Source organism: Pyxicephalus adspersus, chromosome 3 (assembly GCF_032062135.1).
Source record: "Pyxicephalus adspersus chromosome 3, UCB_Pads_2.0, whole genome shotgun sequence".
Lineage (NCBI taxonomy): Eukaryota > Metazoa > Chordata > Amphibia > Anura > Pyxicephalidae > Pyxicephalus > Pyxicephalus adspersus.
Window position 1 is genome coordinate 124,036,710 of NC_092860.1, and position 16,654 is coordinate 124,053,363.

The 16,654-nt window shown below is 36.5% G+C and overlaps 1 protein-coding gene across 1 annotated transcript in view; it reads left to right on the plus strand.

The window, feature by feature from the left end:
- FRYL (FRY like transcription coactivator) overlaps positions 1–16,654 on the plus strand; it is a 134,666-nt gene that overhangs the window by 84,470 nt on the left and 33,542 nt on the right. The window contains exons 18-34 of the mRNA XM_072406862.1: positions 447–632; positions 969–1,055; positions 1,285–1,553; positions 2,537–2,732; positions 3,628–3,752; positions 4,987–5,044; positions 5,933–6,024; positions 6,698–6,870; positions 7,720–7,880; positions 9,420–9,530; positions 11,282–11,436; positions 11,684–11,783; positions 12,849–13,017; positions 13,790–14,049; positions 14,776–14,916; positions 16,035–16,203; positions 16,474–16,558. Of these exons, the coding sequence (XP_072262963.1) occupies positions 447–632; positions 969–1,055; positions 1,285–1,553; positions 2,537–2,732; positions 3,628–3,752; positions 4,987–5,044; positions 5,933–6,024; positions 6,698–6,870; positions 7,720–7,880; positions 9,420–9,530; positions 11,282–11,436; positions 11,684–11,783; positions 12,849–13,017; positions 13,790–14,049; positions 14,776–14,916; positions 16,035–16,203; positions 16,474–16,558 (2,537 nt within the window). The remainder of the gene's footprint in view (positions 1–446; positions 633–968; positions 1,056–1,284; positions 1,554–2,536; positions 2,733–3,627; positions 3,753–4,986; positions 5,045–5,932; positions 6,025–6,697; positions 6,871–7,719; positions 7,881–9,419; positions 9,531–11,281; positions 11,437–11,683; positions 11,784–12,848; positions 13,018–13,789; positions 14,050–14,775; positions 14,917–16,034; positions 16,204–16,473; positions 16,559–16,654) is intronic.

Consider the following 16,654-nt stretch of genomic DNA (forward strand, 5'->3'; position numbering starts at 1 on the left):
TTTGCACAGCTGACAATCTGGTTCAAAGACAATTTTTTCCTTCAAACATGTTGATAAATGTGTTCCATGTTTGATAACAGGATGAATATTTCAGTATTCTTGGAACACATAAACAAATGAGCACACTCAATTATGTATTTAAGGATCATGTATGATTTGAATTGATTGCTTTAATTTTGCAGCTTGACAAAAACGACTTGTCTATCAATTAAAAGTGACAATACTTCTTTATATTATATTAAATTCTACGACTGCATACCCCTTTTTACCCAGAAGCAAAGGTCTGGGGGATTTTTGTATTGAAATATTTCAAAGTTTTTGAGAGCTTGGTGAGAATGTGATCATTAAAATGTTTAGATTTATTGTACTTCTACCAAATATGGTAAAATGAATATTCTTGGTTAAACCTAAAATGTTTGTTTATGTTTTCATGTCTTTGATTACAGCGAGGCCTGGCTAACGGAGGATCCCACACCCTCCCTCTAGAGAGAAGTCCATTCTCCAATGTTTTCCACGTGGTAGAGGGGTTTGCACTGGTCATTCTATGTAACAGCCGATCTTCCACCAGAAAACTTGCTGTAAATGTCCTCCGAGAAATACGGACTCTTTATACTGTGTTAGAACTTCCCAAGGTAAGAGAGGACATTTAATAAAGCCAAGATTTTAGGTTGTCTGAAAATGTTGAATATTTTTTCATTTTTTATGCTACTGTACTATTATGCTTACATATTCTTGATTCCCAGATTTGGGATATTTCTATTTACACATTGACAAATTAACATGAACATGCTGATGAGGGATATTCTTCTGGGAATATATTTCTTGAAACAGTCATGTCTGCATGCACTGTATTTGCAATTATAATTTGAAGGAGAGGGTGTCTGTATTGCAATGATTGTAGATGACAATTGCAAAACTTTTCTTTTGAAGTCAAACAGAATAACATTTTATGTTCTGGTTTTTTTCAGTGTGATGAAGAGTTGGCTATTGATGTGATGGACAGACTTAGTCCTTCTGTTCTAGAAAGCTTTATACATCTTACAGGAGCAGATCAGGCAAGTGGTGTTATACAGTTATTTTATAATGCATTACATTTTTAGTAGATCCAAGGACCTATCTATATTCAAAGCTGTATTTCAGAAATAAAAAAAAGGCCTAGAAATGAGAAATGTGGGCCGTGAATGTACAGCCCAGAGAAGACAAATGCAATGTACAAGAGGTTGTGATACCCAAGTACCTGGTACACTAAATTAACCCGTGGCATGGTTTTCTTTTTGTTTTTAGACCACTTTGTTGTACTGTCCTAGTTCGATAGATCTGCAGACACTTGCAGAGTGGAGTTCCTCCCCAATCAGCCATCAGTTTGATGTTGTGAGCCCATCCCATATCTGGATCTTTGCACATGTGACACAGGGCCTGGATCCATGGATAATAAGCCTTTCCAGCTTCATGAAACAAGATAATCTGCCCAAATACTGCCCCACAGCTGTCAGCTATGCCTGGATGTTTTCCTATACTCGCTTGCAGCTTCTGTCTCCACAAGTTGATATAAAGTAAGATGGTATTTCTTTCATTGAACTTATACTTGTGCAGTCTGGGCATCAGGAATAGATTCTTCATTAAATGTATAAACTAAATTGATTGTGAAAGATTATACAAGTGGACTATCAGTTCCCAATATTAAGCAATGCATTATATTAAGACTGATCTTTTAAAAAACTTTAATCCCCTAGCCGGTTGCTCACATATTGTTTACTTTATACTTTAAATGTATTTAATTGTAAAATTTTCCTGATTTAAAATTTATTTGACATAGATGTACGAAACCTCACTTTCACAACAGACAGCCCTCACCAGCATAGAATTTTTTTTTTTGTCGTACTTTATACATGTCCATTGGCCCAACACTATATTAGTCATTGGTTGTTGCAGAAACGTTGATGTGTTCATTAAATTTCAAGCATCAGGCATTATTTATTTGTGGAGCAGAACACACCCATTATACTCTACAGAGGTTGTTTCATCTCCTGACATATGGTTCTCTATTAGCAAAACATATTCTCCCTGTTAAATGAAGAATTCTAGTTCTGACTTGGCTTTAGAATGATGTCCCATGTACAGCCTGGGCACAGAATCTAATGAAAACTCCACAAAGACACAGAAAAAGTAACTAAGTAAGATCTGATGGGCAATAGTCATTTTAGCACTGTTATAACCTTAGAAAAGTTTAGTGAAGGTCAGGTTCATATTAATTCACATATTTAAAGCCTTAAGTTCTGTTTAATGGTTACATGTGGTCCCTGACTTAATACGAGGAATCACAGGTAATTCATTTAGTACCCAAGGTAGTAAAATATTGTACTAACTATATGGTTTCCTAGATTGTAAGCTCTTCGGGGCAGGGTCCTCTCCTCCACCTGTGTCACTGTCTGTATTTGTCTGTCATTTACAACCCCTATTTAATGTACAGCGCTGCGTAATATGTTGGCACTATATTAATCCTGTTTATGAAAAATAATAATATATTTATCAACAGCAGCCCCATTAATGCAAAGAAAGTTACTGCAGTCACTGGTAGTGATTCCTACATTGGGCTCTGGAGAAACTACTTAATTCTTTGCTGCAGTGCAGCAACATCCTCATCTTCTTCAGCATCTACTGGTTCTGTGCGATGTTCCCCACCTGAGACGCTGGCGTCTACCCCAGACAGTGGATATAGCATTGATCCAAAAGTAAGCCATTTTACTTGCCGGTATAGTTATGATTCTACTTCTTGTGCTCTACTTGTGAATGGTGTGAAACCATTGGTGTATTAGCCTTTATATGGCATAGTCTATGAAAACTAGTGTTACCGTTGCCTGTGTCTGGCCCCAGTAATGTTTTTTAAGGCTGAGTTGTAGATTTAGAAATGTTTTATGGAAAGCGTTGGATCATTCTCTTTTTTTACTGTTTAACCACACTGAAGTAAACATGTTGCTCTGGCAGCTTATGCACACCAGGAGGCCTTGGGTACTACCCTGGAAGGAATGTGAGCACTTGTTGCAGAGTTTAGAAAATTACATTTATTAGTCCTCAATGTAGTTGCCAATAAATGTCATCCATTAGTTGCAGAGTCCCTCTTCGTTGGGGTTTTGAAAGCTGAAAGCGTGAAACAGATTGGCCAAGGATCCTTCAAAAACTAAGAGTTTACAAGCTAATGATTTCTCGATTGTCTTTCAAAAAGTTATTTATACGATTGCCTAAAGCCATACACAACAAACAGGTCACTGTAACATTTTGTGTTGACAAGGCCAAAAAAAAAATGTTTTTGTTTTTCTTCTGTCTATCTTATCATTCACATTCTAAAGCACCTATATCTAACCAGGGTTCTGTGAAACCCTGTGGTTCTCCTGAATGTTGCTTCCATAAGCACTGGAGGATTGACTTGTATGAAAACATTTTCAAAATACAACATAAAACCAGTAGTCTTTTAGCTACCTGCAAGGGTTACAATCTTGCCACTTACCTCCAATATAAGAAATGTTCTTCCTTCTAACCCCCCTGTGTTTTTTCTCACAAAATAGTTGAGTTAGTCTCTTACATTTTTTTACGGGATAATGTTTTTAAAACAAATATTTTATTTTCCAGATCATTGGCAATCCGTCCCCCTCATCCCTGTTCAAGCACATAGTACCCATGATGCGATCTGAGAGTATAGAAATCACAGAATCACTAGTTCTGGGCCTTGGCAGGACCAACCCTGGAGCCTTTAGGTGAGTTGTTAATTGTTTTTTCTGCTTTTTTGTCCACTATGTTTTAGTAACTTTTATTTAATGCTGCAGTTGCAGTTATTCTCCATCTCCTTGTAGAGCATCTGAACTGTTTGGGCATAGTGATGTCACGCCAAAACACATCACGAGCTAGGGTGACTTCACAAGCATCAAGCATTTAGTTAATGTATGTGGAAGTTACTCTGCCCCTAGACAAACCCAACCCCTCTGAAAATCAGAAATATGCATATAGCGACACTAGTCGATTTGGAAGGTAACATAGCTCATTTTTGAGCACAATTATGTACCCAGCTTACAACAGCATAGAGTGAATAGTCTAAATAGACTATTTGGAACCTTGTAAGAGCCTAACCCCAAAAATGTTTTGTATTTTAGGTAACCTGTGCAAGTAATAAATGTGTTCGGTTTCTATCTTTCCCTACTCTACAACAAATATGTATTGTCTGTGTCCATATTGGGAAGATTTTGCATCACTTTCCTGACATAGAGGTGGGGATCTCCCTGATATGGTGACAGTAAAAAGAGACCGTGATCCTTCCCCACTCTAATCAAAACAATTGCCATGCAAATGGCATGGTTAACCTATACGTATGCATAAAGAACACACATATGCCAAGTTTTGTCAACCTTAACCATCTGATGGATCTGTATACTATTGAAAGTAAGCACCTATGACAAGAGCTTGGTACTGTACAATTGATGGAAGAAATGCACTGAACATTCAATGTCTTACTGCATATGTGCTGCATCCACATGCCATCCAAGCTGATGGGAAGGGTTTGGTGAGTAATGGTAATGTGGGGACAGGCAAATGTCTGACTACCTGACTCTTCCAGTAAGAAAACATCCATGTGTATGGAGACTCAATAGATTTATATAAGGTTTAAATGTATTTTAACTGGTTCCATCTTGTAACTGTAGCAATTATCTACCTACTGTTCCTTTGATATGTTAAGAAAAGATATCAAACTGTGTTGCTAACCTAAATTGTATCATTATCATTTCATTCTCTTCTGTATTGTGAAAGGCCTATGTAAAATACATAGCACATTAATGACTGAGATTCAGATTGCCAAAAAAGCTCTGGAGCATTCTGTCACATTGGTGTAATTACAACCTGTGGCTGTAAATATTTTGTAAACACCATAATGTTTCCTGCCTGAACAGCTGTTTGAACTACAGGTGTCTTACACTGCTATCTGTTATTTGTATCCAGGGATTTAATAGAGGAGTTGCACCCCATAATCAAGGAAGCACTTGATAGAAGACCAGAGGTAATTATATTACATGTCAGCACTGCATTGTTTATACTTTTCATTCTCTGCTTCAAGATTTCACAGCAAATTAAGTGGAAGAAATTAAAGCTTATTTCTGCTTCACCTGTTGATGTGACCAGACCTTGTTGAACCTCCTGATAATACCATTATTGATGATACCATTAAAGTCTTATATGGTGAAATATACTGCCCTTTATAGTCATTTACTTTTATTAGGCAGGTAGCTTAGGTGGAATAGTGTCTTTTCTGCCTACTTGCTGAAGTTTTACCAGCCTAAATACCTGATGTAACCATCATATTTCTCATACAAAGATGCAGTAAATTGGTATTACACTTACTTGTAGGTGACTTTTATAATGGTAAAGTTGCTTGTTTCAGAGGATTGATTTGATGTATTCTAAGCTTACAATGCAAATTTTTATAGTGCAATTGTACAAGCTCCTTTGGATCTACTGATTGATTTGTAAATTATGGGTCTACCTGACAGGATAGTCTACAAATCAATCAGTAGATAGTCAAACTTCATTCAATGTTGGGAGCAGTGGGAAGTGATATGGAAGATTATGTGACCTGCTCCATATGACTGTGGTGGGCCACTCAGTAATGTTACACATGGCATCCATATCCTTATGTAATCTACAATTCTGGAAACTAATAACTTACACAAGATTGTCCTTCAATCCTAATGGCTGATTGTAGTTGCTGGGGGCAAAATGGAAAGCAAGTATGTACTGTGGGTTAGGAAAATTACAAAATAAACTAGTTGGTTCTGTAGAGTGTGCTTTACTGTATTGGTCTTCTGCTGGTGTTCATCATAATTGCAGATGTAATAATTGCAGATGTATAAAATGTTTTTCTTTACAAATCTGCTTTTCTCCACTGTAGAATATGAAGCGGCGCAGGCGTCGAGATATTTTACGAGTGCAGCTGGTCCGTATATTTGAACTGCTGGCAGATGCTGGTGTCATCAGTCACAGGTAGGTCTTATTAAATAAAATAATCCAGCTAAAATATTTTATTGCTTTAGTTTAGAAGTTTATATAAACCCTGCTGCATTACATGCTGAAATGGATTTCACTCTTGAATGCATACATCTAATCAGATCCAAAACCCAATTCTCCAGCTGCTCTATCATATTCTGCTGGGTTGCTATGAAACAACACTCTTTTTTTTTCTTATAGTCAATAAACATGGCTTGATTTTGATTTAAAAGCTTTTATGGCTTCAAATTTTGTTTGTTGGAAGTCAAAATTAACAGTTTTGATAGCATATTCTTGTAAGTGCGATGGCAAAAGGTAAAGAACTAGACATGTTTGAGTGATCCACCAAGACAGAACTCAGCTCAGTCCATTAAACAAAGCACAAGTATCCTTGACATTGCCCTTTTTTCATTTCTTGCTTCATACATTCCAAGCATTGTGAACATTAACATTGTGCTGTTTGAGAAGTGGGTACATTCGAGCATATTCATTACTGAACTCTCTGCTACAGTTCTTTTTGTTCAACAGCTGAATGTAGTGCACTAAGTACATGCAAGGTACAGCATGAAATTTATTTATATATATATATATATATATATATATATATATATATATTCCACTTTACAAAGTGTATTTCTAAAATCTTGATGTTGTTTCCCTTCTTTTTAAGTGCAAGTGGGGGCCTAGATAATGAAACACATTCCCTGAACAATTCGCTGCTTGAGTATGTGGATTTAACCAGACAGTTACTGGAGGCAGAGAATGAAAAGGACTCTGATACACTGAAAGATATCCGGTGCCATTTTAGTGCCTTAGTGGCGAATATCATTCAAAATGTTCCAGGTACTATTTCTGCTTTATATGACTTAAAATGTTGTTGTTTTTTCCATCATAATAGGCTAAATCTACTGTCCAGTTATAGTACTTAGCAATGGAAACAGCTGGGGACATGTTGTCCCTAACCAAATTTCTGCAAAAGTGGTTTAAATAAATAACAATAAAAAAACACAAAATAATTCACTTCCTAAGTATACCCCCTCAAGCTAGTATTTTTAATAGATGCACTTTTACCGCAATTACATATGTGGGTCTATGTGGCTAGACTTATATTATCTTTACACCTCTGCACACCAGTTTTCTCAATTATCTTTGCAATACTCATTGAGTTTGTCGGGTCATATTGGGATCAAAATAGAACAATCTGTTTTAAAGTCCAGCCACAAATTCTCTTATGTTTAGTGACCTGGACTGGAGTGTTATTTTTAAACTATTGTGTTGTTTTGGCTTAATGCTTTGGGTCATTGTCTTGCTGAAAGGCAGACGTTCCTTGTAAGTGTAGGTTTCTTGCACAATGCAACAGGTTTCTCTCTGAACTTTTCCGGTGTTTTGGTATATTCATTATACCATCTAGATTATTCCCATCCCTGTAAAAAAACATTTAGTTTTATATTTTTTGTAACTAATATATTGTGTATAAAAGGGCTTCAGGCTTCTTTTAGTGCACATTAAAGCTTTTCTCCCTTTGGTATCATTCATTTTGCACAGATAATGCACACTGGTTATATGTAAATGGTTACAACAGATTGTTTTGCTTCCCTATTCCCATGCTTGACCCTCTGTATTTATAGCTTAGGAGATGATAACTATCTACCAATAGGTTGTGATAATTAATAATATGAATGTTGTTTACAGTGCACCAGAGAAGAAGTATATTTCCTCAGCAGAGTCTACGCCACAGCCTTTTCATGTTATTCAGCCACTGGGCCGGACCATTCAGCATAATGTTCACCCCTTTGGACAGATACAGTGACCGGAACATGCAGATAAATAGACACCAGTACTGTGCTTTAAAGGTATTTGTATATTGAAGTGAAATTCGAACTTGCACAACATGAATGCATGCCATTCTGATAACTGTCTACGCTGTAATATTTTTAATCTTTGGACTTTCCACATTTACAGGATTTAAATAATAAAAGCAAAATGCATAATCCTAGGCCTTCTCCTATTCAGCGCTAGCTTGTGGGTTTCATTCCCAGGACTTTGGTTTGGCTAGTGCAAAAATGCTTTCCAGCAGTGAGAGGATTACAGAGAAAGATTGTGAGGGTACATCTGTTTCTAGGTCAATAAGGATAATAGTCATAATAGAGGCCTGAATCCAACCAGCCCTGTGCAGTCTTGTATTACTCAAGGAATATGTGCTGCTCAGAAACCCTATGTCCCGATTTCCTCATTTTTATGTATTTATCTTTTTTAATACGTTTTAATGCAGCAACAGGCAGAGCATAATGCATAGGGGTGATTGACCACATGGTATAAGACTGCTTTAGGTCTCTATCTAAGATGGTGAATTAGGAAGCTGTCTAGGGGAAACCATGCATTGTTAGTAATACTTAATGTTTAAGTGATGTGGCATGGGATGTAAGTACATCGCCAGTGATCCAAGGATAACTATAGTCGGTTACTAACCTGTCTCTATACTGTTTTGCAGTGTACTTATTTATACATATACACCTCCACTTTGTGCACAGCTTACTGGGCCTGATTTATTAAAGCTCCCCAAGGCTGGAATGGATCCAGTCCAGGATTCAAAACATCTGCTAGCAAATAGCAAATGACTTTGAGGAAATCCATTGGAGGTTTAGTGGATCAGCCAGCTTCATTGATAAAAACGTATCCCCTCCAGCCTTGGAGAGCTTTAATAAATCAGGTCCTCTGTCTCCACCTACCCTCCTATCTTCCTTATGCTTTTGGAATATAAGCTTAAAAGGGCAGAGCTCTCTCTACTCATGTTTCCAATATGTATCTGCTTACACACATCTCTAATACATCTCTTTGTACAATATACTGTGTGACCAGGTCATCTGTGCACCAACTGTATATCTGTCATTGTGTACATCTTTTGTGTATATACATCCTTATACCATCTTTAAGTACAATTTGCAAGGTTAGCTGTGCCTACTGAGCTTTTTCTACATCTTCCCTATGGCGGCTTTTGTTTGTACTATATATTGTCTGTTGTACAGGGTCACAAAAGGTGATGGCCCTATTGAATTGATTATCATTTATAAAATTAGTGCTGCTCTAAATTCTATTGTATAGAGAATAGGGAAGGTTTCTGTCAGGGTAAATTTATTATTGCATTATATATTATTACATTAATTGCATTTAAAAATATTTTTTTTCTAAATCTGTCATGATCTCTTTGTTTTTTTTAGATCCGACCTTCACCTAAATCTAAATCTCACCTAAAATTGAGAAATGCTTACTGTAGAAAGCTACTGGTTTTTATGTGTGTCATATGATTTTACCTAAATTACCATGGTGTGACTGTGGCAGCGTTATAGAATATAAAGTGTAAACTGGTAACCACAATGCTGTTTTCCCTGCAGGCGATGTCTGCGGTGTTCTGTTGTGGTCCTGTTGCTGACAATGTGGGTCTATCACCCGATGGATATTTGTACAAATGGTTGGATAACATTTTGGACTCCCAAGACAAGAAGGTAGGAAAGAAAGTTACCCTGCTTACTGTTAACAATATTTTATTTTCGATTATTAGATAGCAAATTAGCTATGTATAGAAAATTATTACTTCATAGTACTAAAATGATCCTATATATTATGTTCTTATAATTTATTGTGTTTTCTGAACAACATGCAATAAATGTTTATTAGTTAGTGAATGTGCTGGTTTAGCCTTATATGCCAGTGCAACACTTTATCCTAGGATACTGTATTATCACGGCTCAGTGTAATAAGCTCTCTTTTACTTTACATTTTTATCACAGATAAATGTGTGTAAGGACAGCAAAATTTTGACAGTCATGCTGTTTCCTGTCTGTTCTACACATATTTTTAACTCCTCAGAAATACGTATTTACTTCTGATACTCAGCGACTTGAGGTTTAATATAGTTTCATGTCAGTGCAGTATTTCTATTTTTAGAATGAAAGGTTTATTTGGCTGATTTTTTTGTGCAGCAAGACTCTTTAACAATTCTGTACCGTAGTCAAGGCCCCCTTTATCTATCAATACAATTCACAAAAGTCTTAGTTATAAGAACTTTATCTACAATAATGGTACACATGGACCAGTGCCTAGAGCAGGGGTGCCCAACAGGTGGATCATGATTTACCAGTAAATCGTAAAGGCAATGCAGGTAGATCGCGGAGCCCTTCCTTTCAAAATAAACTCTACCGCGCACAGGAGTTATTAAGTCTAGGTTTTTATTGTTGGCAGATCATTTTGATTTGGTCATTTTAAAAGTAGCTTGCAAGCCAAAATCTAGTGCAACAAAGTTACAAGAGAGCTTAGAACTAAAACTGCGCACACACTTGCAATACTTGTCCTTGGAAAGGATCTTTCACGATCCTTTCCAACGACAAAGGACTACACAATGCATGAACAGTGCTGTACATACAGCACCGTTCTGCTCTATGGAGAGGGGAGGGGGAGAACAACGGAGCGGCACCCTGCTGCGCGCTCTCCCCCTTCCCTTGCATTAGGATTGCTCGTCGTTCATCGTTAGTGCATCCGCGACGATGAACGACGCCGACTGTACACACGCCAGATTCTCGCCCGATATCTGGCCGATGACGATTATCGGGCGAGAAAAATCTGACGTGTGTACGCAGCTTAAGCCTTAATGTATATGTAATGTATAATGTAGCATTATATAGTAGTAACAAGCATTCTGCCTCCAGTCGTACACTATAGTATTAGTTTTCAGTAAAATAATAACTGGTGCAAGGAGTGCAAATAGGTATCATCGAGGCTACTTAGGGCTGTCTGAGACCCACATATAACCATGAAACCACTAATGTGTGTGTCACACTTTAAAGATATAAGAAAACCAAAGCTCTCATTTAAAGTCAACATAAATATTATTTTCTTAAAAAATTATTTTCTTAAAAAAACATTTTTACTATATGACAGACGATTCGCTTTGTTTAAAAAATTGTTTAGAACTAGAACCGTCTGAATTTCCACAAAGCCACAGTCAGTTTCAATCAGGTTTTCTTCTCAAACTGTAATTTTCTGATCTAATTGGTGGCTTTGCTGCATTACCTGCAGTTCTTATTAAAAAGACAAACTGATGAATTAGATCTGTTGTCTGAATTTATATATAAGGGATTAGCTTGATGAACCCATATTTTTCAATCTGGGTATATTACAAAACACGGATAGAAAATCCCTGTACAATTAAATGACTTTGACAGTTCTCAGCAAACCATTGTTTTTTCATCTCTTCTAGGTTCATCAGCTGGGATGTGAAGCCGTCATGCTCTTGCTGGAACTTAACCCTGACCAGAGCAACCTTATGTACTGGGCAGTGGATCGCTGCTACACTGGCTCCAAGAGGGTGGCATCTGGCTGCTTCAAAGCCATTGCCAGTGTTTTCCAGAACAGGTATAGGCAATTTGTTCTCAGTTGACATTCTTTGGCTGGTCACATTGTGAAAACATAAGTTTTATGAAACCATGTAAAAACCAGTTGTGAGGTCCAAAACATAGCAACAGATGGCAACCAGTCCAATTTAAGCTTAAATCATTCAACACAAGAATATTTGCATACAGACTGGTTGTTTGTGCACTTGACATTGTTTTTTTGCCTTATCACAATGGTACGATTGCTTTATTCTTTATTCTTTCTCCAGGGATTACCAGTGTGATACAGTTACACTTCTCAATCTGATACTGTTTAAAGCTGCTGATTCTGCCAGAGATATTTATGAAGTTGCTATGCAATTGCTACAGGTTTGTAAACTCTGTTTGTTGTACATTAGATTTAATTTCCATTGCGGTTATGTTTAATAACCAAACAAAGCACATCCATCTTTTGTCTGCCCACCAGTGCAAGGGTATTTTCAGGTTATGTGACCTTGTTGATACTGTTGCTAGATAAAAAAAAAAAAAAAAAAAAAAGGACAAGTATGCTCAAACAACATGCATCAATTTCCTTTACATCCATTTTGGAAAATTATGTTTGGACTGTATGTACTAAGGTTTTTAGGGGGGAGTGTGACATTTCTTCTCTTCCTGTGCTTAGCGCAGTCTAAACAGAGCTGGACTGATACTCTATTAAAGCAATATTGGTATGGATAATGCTTGCAGTGTACTTGGGCACTTTACTTCTAGTTGTTTGTATGACTGAAGTGTTTAATATTATAATAAAAGCCTAATTACACACCAAAGCTTCATTTATATAAGTAGAAGTGCTGTGTACTGTGCAGCAGACAGGCTCGCTGGAGGGATAATGAAACCTACAAATAAAGCTCTTCTTGGGCTCCTTTAAACAGAGTTAATAATGATGAGTTTGGAACACCCAAAAAGCTATATAACATGCCCAGATAATTGAGAACTATATATAATAAAAACATTTTTGAAGTGTCAGAAATATATTAAAAAAAAAAAAGCGATATTTACCCAAACATTTAAGTGAGTACAAAAAGAATATTTGTAGTGTAACTCACAATTAGTGTAACTCAAAGGACTAATACAATAGACAGGATAGGTCTTAAGCCTGTATGTCCAGAATTAGGTATTAGAATTTCTGAGTTACATAGATATTTTTAATTGAAATGTCTGTATTTCTGCTATGTTTAATCCTTTGACTATCTCAGGCTGCTGTGGTATCTTAGCTATGTCCTAATAACCTCTTCTGGGCAGGGTCCTCCCTTTCTTTTTGGGTCACCCTCTGTATTTGTCTGTCATTTGCAGCCCCTAATCAATGTACAGCTCTGTGTAATATGTTGGTGCTATGTAAATGCTGTATATTAATAATAATTATATAAGTTCACTCCTTTGCATTTTGTGTGGCAGATTTTGGAGCCCAAGATGTTTCGATATGCTCACAAGTTGGAAGTCCACAGAACAGATGGAATATTGAGTCACCAATCCCCGCTGCCACACCTGTACTCTGTATCTTACTACCAGCTTTCTGAAGAACTTGCACGGACATACCCAGAACTTACTCTTCCAATTTTTTCAGGTATTGATAAAGCTGGTACAATGAGTGCTTGTGTTCTTTACCTGTTCTTGCTTCCTTGCTAAAATAGTGAGCGTGCATCCTCTAAAGGTCAGGCTACAGTATTTTGGGAGTAATCTGGACGACCAGTGGTTTCATCTGAACACAGAACCCTCCATTGTTTATGATTATAGCAGACAGTACTATAAACAGACAGTGTCTATAAACTTTTTGTACAACTATAGCACATGGCCCAGCACATCCGCACAGCCTTTTACTGGTATGTGCCGTGTGCTCATGTTCTTTTTTAAACTCCTATTATTAGGTCTAATTCTAATATTTTGATCAGTATTCAACCCTGTATTGTGACCCAACTCTTCAGTAACCACCCAAAAACAGCCATGTGGTGCGCCCGGCAAAAAGGGTCTGGGGAGAACACTGATTTTGATTATTCACATTGTAGCCTGAGGTTTGTTTTTTGATATGATGATTTTGGTGATGTGCGATACAAACTAACATCTTTAGGATAGACAGAGCTAACATATATTCTTGTCCGGTTTCAAATAGCCCTACATTTCTTTCTACTTGGTGGATTTAGTTGTTTTTTTTTATCGTTTTAATAAAATTCTCTCCACATTTTAATATTGTATTAAGAACCTTAGCATATTCAGAAACCTGTATTAATGGTTTTAATATACTGTATAAGGTAAACGTGTCGGAATGTGTGTTTTGCTTGACAACGTTAATCAATGTGTTTCTTTTACCATTCCAACCCTTCTTCAATTTTCTTTGATAGAAATCAGCCAGAGAATACAAACAGGGCATCCTGCTGGTCGACAGGTCATGTTGCACTATTTACTACCATGGATGAACAACATTGAGCTTGTAGATTTGAAGCCCTTGCCTACTGTGCGAAGACATGAGGATGATGCTGAGGAGTCACTGCAAGACCGTGATGTGATGGTCAACAGCAGGCGCTGGCTGAGAGGAGAAGGATGGGGATCCCCACAAGCCACTGCAATGGTTTTAAATAACTTGCTATATATGACGGCAAAGGTAAAGACATATATAGCAAAAACCCAGATTTGCCTTTTCTTTAATTTGCGGTTACAGTGTCTACTGTTTAAAATGTATGTACTGAACGAGTTTACACTTTGTACAAAGTGTCACTTGATTTATGTTAAGATAAATAAATTCCTTTCCAGGCGTAGCAAAGATTTTAGCAAAATCAGCCACAGCTTTTTACCTTTTTTTTTTTTTTTTCTTTGATTATAATACAGAGATAGTAACTGTAAGGATCTGATTGACTTGACAGTGTTGTAACAATAGTTTTATGGTAAAAAAAAAACTACTAAAAAAGATGAACATTGAATGACTTCTTTTACCCAAAGGGCAAAGCAGAGAATGCCTGAAATTAAATCTCAAGCTATGGTCAGATTTCTGAGAAGAGCTGGAAGTGAAACAGAAATTAAGGCATGAAATTACCATGAAGCAAAACATTTTTCAGTTTTAAAACAATCTGGGTTACACAGTGGTTTTTATAGCTAGTTTGCTAGTTTTAAAGAATACATTTTAATTAGTACAAAATATGTTTGAAACCTAAATAAAATGTTTTTAAATGTTAAAATGTGTTTTTCTGTATTATAAATTAGACCTTATCATAGAAAGCTAATAGCACTAATACAATCTAAAATATTTTTTTTCTAAAGTTTTTTTTTTAATTATTGTTTTTGTGTAATGTTAAAATCAAATTTTTCTTGATTTTTTTTTTTTCTTTTGCAGTATGGTGATGAAGTGGCCTGGTCTGAAATTGAAAACGTGTGGACCACCCTTGCAGATGGCTGGCCAAAAAATCTGAAAATTATTTTGCACTTTCTCATAAGCATCTGTGGTGTGAACAGTGAACCCAGCCTGTTGCCCTATGTACGTATTTTTTGAAAAGTGATTTTGATATTCATGTAGGCTTTGCCAATAGGTTGTTCAATTGAACTGGGCTGCTTAAGCTTTTGCATCATTCAGTAGTCAATAGCGGATCAGATTTAAGTTTACTGCTGCGGGATCAGTAAATTAATAAATCTGTTTTCTGCAAGTAACTATTATTATTAATAATATTAATATTATTATTAATATTATTATTATTATTATTATTATTATTATTAATAAACATCATTTGCATTGCTTTTTGAAAAAAAAAACATTTTGAAAAAATAATTTGTTTTATTAGGTTTCCGACTCTGTGTGCCTACAATCTTAGATGGGTCAATTGGTAATGCTGGCTAATAGTGAAAGATTAATTGTAAATGAAAGAGTATTGTTGTATCAATATAAGAAAAAGAAGAAAATTACCTAGTTTTTAGCTTCACCTGGATATAGTGTTCCATCTTGTGCAGCCCAACCTCTTTTATGAGAATAAAATAAATAATAACTGTTATGGAGGCCTTTTAGCTAAGTATACAGGTCCAATGCTTCTCGTCTGATAATTGGCTCAGTCGATATCGGACAAGAGTCTGGCGTGTATACAGCACCCGTCGTCCATCGTCAGAACGACTGTCCTGCCGGATTCACGGACGATGAATATTCATAATGGAAGTGAAGGGGGAGAGAGAGCGCAGCAGGCTGCTGCTCCGTCGTTTCCCCCTTCCCCTCTCCATAGAACAGAACGGTGCTGTATGTACAGTACTCGTTCATGCATCTTGCAGTCCTTAGTTGTTGGAAAGGATCGTGAAAGACAATTATTGCATGTATGTACCCAGCTTTACAATCACCCAGTTGGCATTGTGCAACTATGCCATTTTGCTGTTTAACAGTAACCACTTTTGTCTGTAATACAAAGTGACTACAAGATCTGTTCTCAAATGTTCTTAACTTGTTTATGAATGACGCATGTCTGTATTTATGATACTTACTAATTATGAACCCTTAAAGTGGTGAAGAGCATTTAAAATACCCCAAGAATCCACTCAGATTGCTTCTGAAAAACATTAGCTACACACTGCGTTGGGCAATGATTATGCTATTTTTTTTTTTTTTTTTGCCACCAGGTAAAGAAGGTGATTGTGTATCTGGGCAGAGACAAGACGATGCAGCTCCTGGAGGAATTGGTTGGAGAGCTACAACTCACAGATCCAGTGAGTTCTGGAGTAACTCATATGGACAACCCACCTTATTACCGCATCACTTCAAGCTATAAAATACCTTCTGTCACCTCAGGTAAGAGTACTGCAGTGAAAAAATCTATATATGCATTAGGATCAATCTCACATGTATTAGCTAATTATTAAGAAAGTGCAGTGTTCTGCAACCAAGATGAGGTTTCAGCCTTCCATACTGGAAAGTTTTATTCTTTAGGGGATATGGTACTTTGTGCTTTCTTATTAAATAATATATATTTATATAATGTTTACCCATTGCTATAATAATAATAGTAAAATTCTAATAAATGTTCTGTGCATTTTCTAATTTACTTTTCTATCTTGCCAGGTACCACATCAAGCAGCAATACAATGGTAGCTCAGACTGACAGCAATCTAGACAACAAGCATACAAGGGATGGTGCTGATGATAGGTAAGTGACTTAGTAATTTTGTTAACACTTACTACTAACAGTAGCATAGTGACAAAAAAAAAATCACCAGCCAATAAAAACAATGCCAAGTGGTAC